The sequence below is a fragment of the Dama dama genome, chromosome 30 (genome assembly GCF_033118175.1).
Source record: "Dama dama isolate Ldn47 chromosome 30, ASM3311817v1, whole genome shotgun sequence".
NCBI lineage: Eukaryota > Metazoa > Chordata > Mammalia > Artiodactyla > Cervidae > Dama > Dama dama.
In genome coordinates, this window is record NC_083710.1 from 25,203,470 (window position 1) to 25,215,544 (window position 12,075).

At 41.9% G+C, this 12,075-nt stretch overlaps 1 protein-coding gene across 6 annotated transcripts in view; it reads right to left on the reverse strand.

The window, feature by feature from the left end:
- Positions 1-84: 84 nt before the first annotated feature.
- Positions 85-12,075, reverse strand: part of NEK5 (NIMA related kinase 5) — a 60,110-nt gene continuing 48,119 nt past the window's right edge. For 4 of the 6 annotated variants that reach the window (XM_061133850.1, XM_061133848.1, XM_061133847.1 and 1 more), the window contains 3 exons: positions 9,263-9,400; positions 3,301-3,397; positions 85-2,641 (listed from right to left, as the gene is read on the reverse strand). In XM_061133850.1, the coding sequence (XP_060989833.1) occupies positions 2,371-2,641; positions 3,301-3,397; positions 9,263-9,400 (506 nt within the window). In that variant the 3' untranslated portion in view covers positions 85-2,370. Of the gene's footprint in view, positions 2,642-3,300; positions 3,398-6,092; positions 6,194-9,262; positions 9,401-12,075 lie in introns of those variants that run through there. The other 2 variants (XR_009691432.1, XM_061133849.1) reach the window with 2 other exon arrangements.

Sequence of the window (12,075 nt, forward strand, 5' to 3'; positions counted from 1 at the left end):
TGAAAGAAGTGGTTTTATTGTCTTTCTTTAACCAGTATCGTGCCATTATAGTCTCCCAGTTCACATAGTCTCCCACCCCTCACATAGTCTCTCAGTTGTGAATTATTTATTACCTGCTGAAATGGCAACCCACTCTAGTATTCTTGTTGGAGAATCTCGTGGACAGAGAGGAACCTGGCAGGCTACAGTCCATGGGGTTGCAAGAGTCAGACACACCTTAGCAAATAAACCACCACTACTATTTCCAAGTACCCGCGCCAAGAATATTTTTTAAAGAAAAAAAGTTTTTAAAGGCAAAACAAAAACTATCTTGTTTCATGTACCCACAAGGAAAGTAGATGGTCAGGTTTAATAGATTTTTTAAATGAATATTTCAGACATGTAAAATACTGCAGAGCTTCATACACTTTAATAATTTCTAGGATAATTTCCAAAGTCATATTCTAGACAAAATTACGAGATAGGGGCCAGTGTGATTATCAGCACTTTCAGAATATTGTGTATTTAATTATACTGGTGGACCCTAGACTCCAGAACTATGATATGAATAAATACGTGAAAGTGTGTCTGCTAAGTCTGTCAGTGGGTACAATGAAAAAGGTACTTTCCACACCACTGTATATAAAATACAGATAACTAATAACCTACCGTATAGCACAAGGAACTCTAGTACTCTACAATGGCCTACATGGGAAAAGACTCTTAAAAAGAGTGGATTTACGCATATGTGTAGCTGATAGACTTTGCTGTACCGCAGAAACGAACAACATTGTAAAACAACTGTAGTTACATCCATTAAACCACAGCCAGAAGCTCTGGGTATTTCCAGAGTCAAATTAGGCCCCTATGATTTACTCTTCGTCTCCACTGTCCTCTGCTGACTCTTAACCTCTTTCCCCGCCCTAATTAAGGCCGCCCTTGGCTTTAGAGAAGCATCCGTTCCAGTGGTCTAGTGCTGTGTGCGCACTTGGATCACACATAACTATTAAAGACACTTAGAAGGGAAGTTAAGGGTTGATATTCTTGGTACCATTTAAAGAATGATCAAGTTGATAGATATATGTACATAGTTACTGAGACACCTGATTTTTCTAACAATTTATTCTGAAAACATGCAAGTGTGATCAATAATTTCTTTGTTTTCTTGGTTTTGCAGTGTATCAATGTGTCATTTTAGTTTTACTTTCATCAAACACCAGATATTGCAGTCAGAATTCTATCACTTAGCCACAACTACTCTGTCCTTCATAACAGCAGATACAATAAATCAGAGTATCTACTAAGCTCCAGACACATGTTCAACACTGGGATTGTTATAATTAATACAAAAAAAAAGTTGAAGTCTAGGTTCCTGTCTCAAAGAGCTTACAGTCTTAATAAGAAATTGTATTAGCATTTTTCAGTTAAACATTTCTGGCACTGGGCTAACCACTATATATAAAAAAGACCATCATGAGAAATAAAGACTAGATATAGTCCCTGCCTTCCAGAAGTTTATACAGTTGAAACTATTAGAAAATAATTCAGTGAGACACTAAAATGATTCTTTCCTTGCTCAGTTACCTTACTTCCATCAGTGTCAACATCAGCTTCAAAAAAGCATATTCAGCATACCCTAAAAAATGTCAAAAATCATGGTTTTATAAAATAACAGATTATTATTTTAAATGAATGAGTCTGTATATTAGTTTTCCATCACTAACAACAAATGACCACAAACTTAGTTAAAAACAACAAAAAGGTATTATCTTACAGTTCTGTCAGTCAGAAGTCTAAAGTGGATTTCATGAGGCTAAAATCAAGGTGTTGGCAGGGCTGCATTCCTTTGGCAGGCTTTTGGGGTGAAAGCTCTTCCAGCCTCTAGAGAGAGGCTGCCTGCACTCCTTGGTTTGCGGCCCCTTCCTCCATCTTCAGAGCCAGCAGCATCAAGCTGAACCCCCTCAGCTGCCACCTCTCTGGTTCGCTTCCTCTTCCACCTTCAGAGACCCTTGTGCTGACTCTGAGCCCACCTGAATAATCCAAGATAACCTCCCTATTTAAGGTCAGCTGGTTAGGAATCTTAATTCCACCTACAGTGTGAATTCCCCTTTGCCAGGTAAAATATTCACATCTTTGGGTGTGCTTGGGGTTGGGGGGGAGTCACGTTACTATGCCGACCACATACATAATCCGAAAGATTTCTTAATAGGAATGTTAAAGGAAAAATGGGAATTTCTACATTCAAAAGTTAGTCCTACTGTCTAAATTGAAAGAAAAACTAATAAAGCATTGGGATTACTGGAAAACTCTTACAATAAATGAATATTTATGACTTGTTCCCAAAGAGACACTATAACACATACAAACATCATTTTAAAAAAAGCTCAACAGTCACAGTTGAATATTTTGACTGGTGGTTGATATTCCTTGATCTTCATCATCAATACAAATTTTGTCATCAGATGGAATAAAAATACTCTCCAAACCTTCATTTAATTCTGAATATTTCTGCATGCCTATCCCCTCTGTTTTTTCTAAGTTTCCAGCATCTTTAGAAGAACTAGAAACCTCTTCTCTTTTTTCTGCCTCATTGAAAGTAGCCAGTTTTTCCAGAGATTCTACTACTTCATTTCTCAATTCATCTTCAGATTCTTCAAAATTTCTGAAATAATAAACAGTAAAAATATACTTTGTGGTATCAAAACACTGATGAAGACATGTGAAAATGTATCTCTTCCTAAGCCCCACTCCCCAACTGAGCAATATGAAAATTGCTTTTTCACCCAGGTTAATAAATTGTTTATCAGTCTGGTTTTTCTTAGGATGATTAACATCCAAGGTTGGGAGAATCAATATTTTGTTAAGCCGGGCCTGTGTTCTACAACCTTTATGATATTTATTAATACCTATTAAACTCTTATGTTTAAACGAAGAGGCAGGAAGAGAAAAAAAGATAATGAAATGTCTGCCATATATTGAGCCCTTCCTATGCCAGTGACAGCCCTAAAGCACTTCACATATACTATGTTTCATCTAATAACAATACTTGAGGTAGACATTATCATCATCAACTGACAAAGAAGCTGGGCTCAAAGAGATTTTGCAAAAGTGCCCAGGCTCTCACAGCCACTACCCAGAGACCCAGCCATTCTGAAAGGGTAGGAATCGGACATGACAGCAACTCACACACACACGCACACACTGGTCTCCTTAGCTGGGTCTTTGAGGCTGTCTCTGATGCCTCGACAGCAGCATTTTAACTTTTTACCATTTTTACTATATTCCGTGCTTCATGTAGGCCTCTGTGAATGATCTACTTACGTATCATCATCATCAGATCTTGGATCTGGTTGTTCTGCATCTACTTCAATGTCAGAGGCCACTTCCACCTTCCCCTCATCTTCTTTCAGTAGTCCCACTGTTAAATAAATGACAGAGATTAAAGCTTCCCAGCCTATACACCTCATGAGGGGCATGCACCTAGCGTTCTGTATTGAACATCAGCCACAATGGTAAAACCTTTGAATAATTCCATTAAAGCAGAGAATAAGACAGATAACAATGGACAGCAACTATTCCACGTTGTACTGAAAGTAGCAGGCAACACCACAAGAGAAGAAAAAGGAAGTGAAAGGAATAACGATCAGAGATGAAGAGACAAACTAACCCCACTTTCGGGTAGAAGCTTTGATTGTATAGAAAATTTAAGGAGATCTTGTAAAAATGTAAGACTTGCTAACATCATTTGTGCTCAGTCATGTCTCGACTCTTTGCAGCCCCATGAACTGTAGCCCATCAAGCTCCTCTGCCCACAGAATCTTCCAGGCAAGAATACTGGAGTGGGTTGCCATTGCCTGCTCCAGGGGATCTCTCCGACCTAGGGATCAAACCCCTGTCTCCTGCATCTCCTGCATGGGCAGGCAGATTTTTCACCACTAGCGCCACCTGGGAAGCCTGCTAACATTATTGGACCACCCTTCACTGTTTTTATACACAGTATTCAGCTTATGGTTACAGTAAATCACTGATGTCTGCAGGGAAAACCCAAAGCACATACCCACAACTTTATCTTTTTTTTTGGTGAGGGGGTGAATTCATTGTTGTTATTTAAAGTGTACTTTTGTTCCTCTTGGGTAAAAGATCAGACTGAAGATAGTAAAATATTTCATTTCTTTACAGGAAGCAACATCCCCTCAACAGCTCTAAGATTTCAATGATTATAAGGTACATTTATTTTATACACTAATAACAAAGAAAATGTTCCCAATAAAATGGCACAATGTTTTCTTAGCCCTTAAAATTTATATTTTATAAATATAAATTACTATAAGAACTCTTTTAGTCTTAAGCACACATCTGGAGAAGAGAATGGCAACCCACTCCAGTATTCTTGCCTGGAGAATCCCATGCACAGAGGAGCCTGGCGGGCTACAGTCCTTGGGGTAACAAAAAGTCGGACGTGAGTGAGCAACTAACACTATACTACTACTATATAAGCACACATTTTTAACCTTATGTCACTCTTGAATATTCATAAAAATGAAAATATAAGGTGGAATTAAAAGCAGAGATTTTTTGTTAACTGTTACATGACAACTCATGTATACACTCACAAGTAGAAATTTCACCACACTGTAATTAAATATTTACCTATTTTTAATGAACACAGTTCATCCCAAATCATAGCTTGTATCACTTCCTAAAGTGCCTGAAATAAATGAAGTAGATTCATACATCTCATTTATGAGTTAGTCTGGCTACTAAAACAGTCAGAGTATTCTTCTTGGTATGGGAATCTGATAGTTTTATTTTTACTTTCCTGTCTCAAGAAGGCAGTTTTAGGAGGCTCTTATTTTCATTTAACAGGATAGAAGAAAGAGTGAAAGGCTAACTACAGAAATGTAAATCAGCTGTTATCAGGATGTGCCACTATGATGTTACCAAGGCAACTATGTAGCCTGCAAATGGACATAAGAAAAGCAGAGGTTACCTTCCCACCAAGGATTCCCTTGGAGTGGCTAAACTATAAACAAGATTACTGACCTGAATTAACTATGCACATGTTAAAAAAAAAATACTTGTCCTCCTTAAAACAGTGTAGCTTTTACTAGTAAGATTCATTTAAAAGGACTTTATACAGTCTTACTATTTTAAATTTTCAAAATGAGGACAGGGAGACAGAACAGACATGTGGTCACGGCGGGGGAAGGAGAAGGAGGGGTCAATGGAGAGTATCACTGAAACACATATATTATCAGATGTAAAACAGCCAGCGGGAAGTTGCTGCATAACATGGGGAGCTCAATCTGGTGCTCTGGGTCAACCTAGATGGGTGGGATGGGTTGGGGGATGGGAGGTAGGTTCAAGAAGGAGGGGATATATGTATCCTTTTGGATGATTTATGTCGTTGTATGGCAGAAATCAATACAACATTGTAAAGTAATTATCCTCCAATTAAAAAGAAATTAAATAAAATTAGGACTAATTAAACATGTACTTGATAATCTTTCACTTTTAAATGGAATTTAGAACAAGATGCATCAAAGGAGTTTATTTTCAAGAAACTGGATGTTTAAGCTAAAGATATGACAGAGGATATATGAATTGCAGTTAAATGTGTAACAACGAATGCTTAAATGCCTTTATAAATTGTGTCTATTACACATATAACCAAAGTTATTAGAATTTACACATGCAGACAGTCTTCACAAAGAGTCTACAGAACCGCAAGAATAATTTTTAATGCTGTAATTTCCTTATCCAACTTGATAGCCATACGGCCATTGGCAAACCCATGCCTTTACATAAAGTGATAGTAAAAACTATGCTATGGCTGTATTCTCATTCACAGAGACAGCGTCACCTACTAAGTTCTGGACATGGTAGCAGGCACTACGGATAGAGCGTCAGAGTGGGGTGGTGATCAAGACAAAGCTCTCAGAAGCTATAGCCTGGCAAGGAAGAAAGCTATTTAAACAGCAAATTAACGTGAACTTGATTTTTATGATCAGAGAATTAGTGTCTTGTGGGATACGAGGCAGGGAACCCAATCTCAGATGAATACAAAGGAGACATGCCCTGATGTTTTCTCAAGCACTTAAACCAGTGGTTACCTAAGACTTCCCTGGTGGTCCGGTGGTTAAGACTCTGTGCTCCCGATGGAGGGAACCCGGATCCAATCCCTGGTCAGGGAACTAGGTCCTGCAAGATGGAACTAAAACCCAGCCAGACAAAAGAAAAAAAAAACAAGATTTTAAAATATTTAAAAAAATAAAACAGTGGTTGCCTGTCAGTGGTACACAGCAGCAGTTTAGCTGAGATCCAGGTTTTTCACAGCAATCAATAAAAATTCAAATAAAATCACTACTACATCTTCCTATGGCCTGAATTTACACAATAAATATAATAAGGAAATGTATTTCATGCACTTAACCAATATTTGAGTGTGCACGAATTTCAGTATGATGCTGAATGAACGTGAAACTGTCAGAGGTAGCTAACAGAAAAGTCAGAGGCAGTAGACAAATTTGAGGAGTTACAGAAAGCTTAGTAGAATTTTTTGGATTAAAGGGAAGCATGTCAATCAAGTTACAGGCTCTTGAACTCATTCATCCAAATTATTAACTTATTAAGAATCTTCTATATTCCAGACACTTTTGCCAGCTCTGTCTGGAGTATAGGGAAAAGTGTGGAGGGAAGGGTAACTACTGATGAAACATCGCGACAAAAGTGAGCAGGCGTTCCATCAGAGAGGAATCTTAAGGGAGGATTACTTTGGCAAAGGGAAGAAGGCTTGCATTCTAAACAGAAGGAAGAACAGGTGATGAGACGTGCCAGCCGCTCGGACGTTTGTTGGGAGCGGCCATTTGCTCTTAAAGGCACTTAGAGTCTGCAGAATCTGGGTTTTATCCAGAGGGTGAGGGAGAATCTTTTGCAGGATTTAAAGCAGAGAAAAGACTTGGTCCTTTTTAGTATCAATATTATCTGGCGGGAGTGCAGTGTGCGTGTGCATGCTTAGTCGCTCAGTTGTGTTAGACTCTTTGTGACCCCACGCATGAATCATAGTCCACCAGGCTCCCCTGTCCATGGGATTTTTCAGGCAAGAAAACTGGAGTGAGTTGCCATTTCCTCCTCCAGGGGATCTTCCTGACCCAGGGATACAACTCATGCCTCCTGTGTCTCCTGCATTGCAGGCGAATCCTTTACTGCTAAACTGAAAGTTAAGTCGCTCAGTCGTGTCCAACTCTTTGCAACCCCATGGACTGCAGCCTACCAGGTTCCTCCGTCCATGGGATTTTCCAGGAAAGAATACTGAAGTGGGTTGCCATTTCCTTCTCCAGGAGATCTTCCCAATCCAGGGATTGAACCCGGGTCTCCCACATTGTAGGCAGACGCTTTACCGTCTGAGCCACCAGGGAAGTCTTTACTGCTAAGTCACCAGGGAAATCCCAGGAGTGCAGAGGGATAGCTAAAGAAAGATGACCAGAGACAGGAAGTCAAGCTTGCTACTGGGATAGGAAAGATGAGGTGAGGCCAACCAGAGTTAGAGGCTGAAAGACCAATGAAAAGTCCAGCCAGGGACTTCCCTGGTGGCCCAGTGGCTAAGCCTTCTGCACTCCCAGTGCAGGGGGCCCAGGTTTGATCCCTGCTCAGGGAACTAAATCCCACATGCTGCAACTAAGAGCTTGCATGCTGCAACTAAAGATCCTGCATGGCAAAATCAAGACCTGGTACAGCCAAATAAAAAAGTAAACATTAAAAGAAAAAGCACAGTTGGAGTGGGAGGGAGCGCCTGCTCCCTTAACAGGTTACAAAACAAAATAACCATGCTTTGCTTTGAACGCCACCCTGAGAGGCAAGTTCCTATCTCGCGTCCCACTTGTTGGATCAGTTACTCATGTATGCCTAATGTAAAGCTGTCCATGCAAAAATACAGTAAGTTCATGAATAAATTCATGTGGCATGCAAGATCATATTAAGAGTTTTCTATGACTCTTTCAAAGAATTGCAGGAGCAAATGCAAGAAGACACACCATAGCCACCAGCATGTTGCCATCAGTGTCCTGAAAGATGGGCACCTCCATCCTGCCTGGTCTGGGACCCCAGCCCTTGGCCTCCAGTCTAATCCAAGCCAGCCCAAAGCTTCCTCCCAACCCCCCAGCCTCCAGCCCCCTCTTACAGACAATGCCTTTATCCCAGGATAGAAGGGGAGGAAGCTGACCAGCAACCACACTGCAGCCTGTGATTAGAAGTTACTAGAAAGAAAGCCTCGAAGACAGAGAACCATTTTTTTCTCTCTCCCCACCCTCTCCACCCAAGCCTTGAGTTTTAAGTGTGGCAGCTGAGACAAGTCATAACATCGAAGGACTCCATCTACTCAAGGACCCTGGCCCTTCTACTGCGCCTAGATTTTAGTCATACCGTCTTTCTCAGTCTCTCAGGTGGGTGGATCTGCAAGTCCTCCCCACCTGAAATGTTCCTTCGTCAATAAAATGCCGTCCATTCTTTAAGACTCACCTTTCACAGAGATTCCCCTTTTCTTGCACTTCACACACTGGCAGACTCACTCTTCAGAAACAGTCAGCTATGCCTCTTGCATTATTCTCAATATACTTTCTTGTTGTTCTTTCACTTTGTAAACACTCATCAGCCTCCATCACTCTCGGGTTGGTACCCAGGCCCCCCTGCCCCCTCAGCCTCGCATCTCTGAAGCCCCAAAGCCCCGCCTGGGCAGGTGTTCTTTGTTTGACACCTGCCTTTCCCGGTTGGTTTTTCTCGTGGCAGTTCACACCAGATCCTCACTGTGACGCAAATTCCCTCAACCTTTAGAAAACAACAAATTCTGAAGCCAGCACAAGCATAAGCTTGCTAAAAGTTAGAGGGGGAAAAAAAGAAATCCCCAAAGCCAAAAAAACTATATTAAGATGTATTTTATTGCCCACCGCATGGTAATTTGAGTCTGCTGAATAGCTGTCAGATTAAATGGACTCTGTCAAGTAGAGCTAAGCCCTAGCTCATCATCTACAAAGCCACCTGCCCTTCCTACCTAATTTTCATCACTCATCAACCGATCCCGTTACAGAAAATGATTCCACTTTTTTCAGAAGTTCAAGTCTTTCATTAATGCATCTGGAACAGGCTTGGACAAAGTAAATCAGTTTCTGAAAAGGCTTTGACACCCTCTCAATTCTCTCTCCAGGCTATTCTTATCCCCGTCCTGCATTTACACGTCTGACAAAATTCTGCAGGGGACTGGGGATGTACTTTAAAGTAAACTACATACCACATTCCCCATCCTTGGTAGAAATGGAGCTGCTGGCTAACTGTGCTGCTGCCAAAACACTCAGTAAAGTTCCCGGGGCTTCTCGCCGCCACCGTCTCCTGTTTTCTGGACCACCTTCAATCTCAATCACTCGGCCATCTGAAAAGGAGACTGGATTAATGACAATAAAAATGCTTCTTCAACGGAGCTTTTAAAATCACAGAATGTGAGAACCTTGGCGATAACCTAATCCCACCCCTCATTTTTATGAGTAAAGAAGCTAAGAAAACTTCAGTGACAATATGACTGTCACAGAGCTATTGGGCAGGAGAGTCATTTTTTGCTTTGCAAACTGGCTATTTTGGTATGTTGACATTTCTATTCTATCATTTATTTTAAATTCAGTTTCCCTTCTTATTGTTTCACTGGCTTAGGATGGATTAAATTATGTTTATTATGTTTGCAAGCCCTTTTCTGTAAATTTAACGATATATTTTGTAAAAGTATAAACATGGGTCCATTCACACACTTTTAGTTACTAACTTCAGTAATATACTTACAGACTTCAACTTATGGACATAAATTTCAGCTCTCCCTCAGCCCCACATAGGTTTCCCAGGTGGTGCTAGAGATAAAGAACCAGCCTGCAATGTAGGAGATGTAAGCGAGTTTGATTTCTGGGTCAGGAAGATCCCCCGGAGGAAGGAAAGGCAACCCACTCCAGTATTCTTGCCTGGAGAATCCCACAGACAGAGGAGCCTGGCAGGCTACAGTCTACAGGATGGCAAAGAGTCAGACACCACTGAAGTGATTCAGCACACATGGCCCCACATTATCAAGAACATAGGAAATAAGCAATGAAAATCTCCACCACCTGTAAGATCACACCCAGGTATTGCAGAGACTCTCTGATGAGGAAAGACTATGCCAGAAGCTCAGATGTAAACAAAAGAAGTTAGGTTGAAAATACCATCACATTCTAAACAGTCCCAACACTGAAACAGCACATTGGCTTACAAAGCAATTTAATGTGTATCTTTGCACTAACTCTCTAAACCTTGTGGGATAGCTAATATTTCAATTCTGCTATTACTGATGAAAGAAAATGACCCTTCAAGACATTGCAAGGGAGTTATTGGGCTAACACAGGAAAGCAAATGAAGCCACCTGCCCCTCCTTGAGAGGGAGGTGGGAGCCTGGATCTTTCCTCCCTCACATTCTCACAGCTACAGTGGTCAATTGTCTAGAATAATTAGTAGGCAAGTCTCTGCAGAGGTAGGACGTGGAAGTGTTGGTTGCTCAGTCATGTCTGGCTCTTTGCAGTCCCATGGACTGTAGCCCACCAGGCTCCTCTGTCTATGGGATTTCTCAGGCAAGAATACTGGAGTGGGTTGCCATTTCCTTCTCCAGGGTAGCTTCCTGACCCAGGGATCAGACCTGGGTCTCCCGCATTGCAGGCAGATTCTTTACCGTCTGAGCCACAAACCTAATCTAAAACAGTGTCTTTTGACAAGTATTGGATACAAATCTATAGGGACTATAGGGCTTCCCTGGTGGCTCAGACGGTAAAGCATATGCCCGCAAAGGGGGAGACCCGGGTTCAATTCCTGGGTCGGGAAGATCCCCTGGAGAAGGAAATGGCAACCCACTCCAGTACTCTTGCCTGGAGAATCCCATGGACAAAGGACCCTGGTAGGCTACAGTCCATGGGGCTGCAGAGTCAGACACGACTGAGCAGCTTCACTTTCTTTCTTTCGTTCTTATAGGGACTATACTGAAAAGTGAGAACTATCAGGTCAGAGTGAGCACTGGCATTTGGGGAGAACACAGCTGTGTCTGGGGCCTCTCTCTCCTCTTGCTGATGATTTAAGCCACTGACGTCTGCCTCAACCTCAGGCATGGTGGAGCAGGTGGAGCAGGCGGAGGTGACATCGGCCGAGGCCATCATTTGCGGCAGAGTCTGAGGGGCTCCTGGGGCCCACTGTCTCCTGTGCCCTGCAGCCATGGCATCCGGAATGCACAACTCTGGGTATAAGGAAATAACTGGTTCATTTCAAAGCAGCAAAGTGTGACTAATAGCACCAAATGGTTCTTAGGAAACCTGGAATCCATCAGCTGGCACATTCAAAAACAAGTCACCACCATCCTTCTATGCAGATTATCACGGACTGAATGTTTGCATACCATCCCTCCCTGCCTCCCCGCCACCAATTCAAATGTCCAAACCTCATGCCCAAGGTGATGGTATTAGGAGGAGGGACTGTGGGGAGGTGATTAGGTCATGAGGGTGAAGCCTCGTGAAAATGAGTAATGCTCTTATGAAACAGACCCCAGAGCGCCCCCTCATCTTTTCCACTAAGGGTTGTTGTGCAGTCGCTGAGTCCTGTCAGCCACCCCATGGACTGCAGCACACCAGGCTTCCCTGTCCTTCACTATCTCCTGGAGTTTGCTCAAATTCATGCCCACTAAGTCGATGATGCCATCCAACCATCTTATCCTCTGTCGCCCCTTTCTCTTCCTGCATTCAATCTTTCCCAGCATCAGGGTCTTTTCCAATGAATCGGCTCTTCGCATCAGGTGGTCTAAGTATAGGAGCTTCAGCTTCAGCATCAGTCCTTCCAAGGAATATTCAGGACTGATTTCCTTCAGGACTGACTGGTTTGTGAGGACATAGCAAAAAGATGGAATTAGACCCTCACCAGACCCTAAATCTACCAGCATCATGTTCTTGGACTTTTCAGTGTCCAGAAATGTGTGAAATATTGAATAAATGTTGTTAATGAGCCATCAAGTTTATGGTATTTGTTACTTCAGGCCACTGAACTTATAAGTTC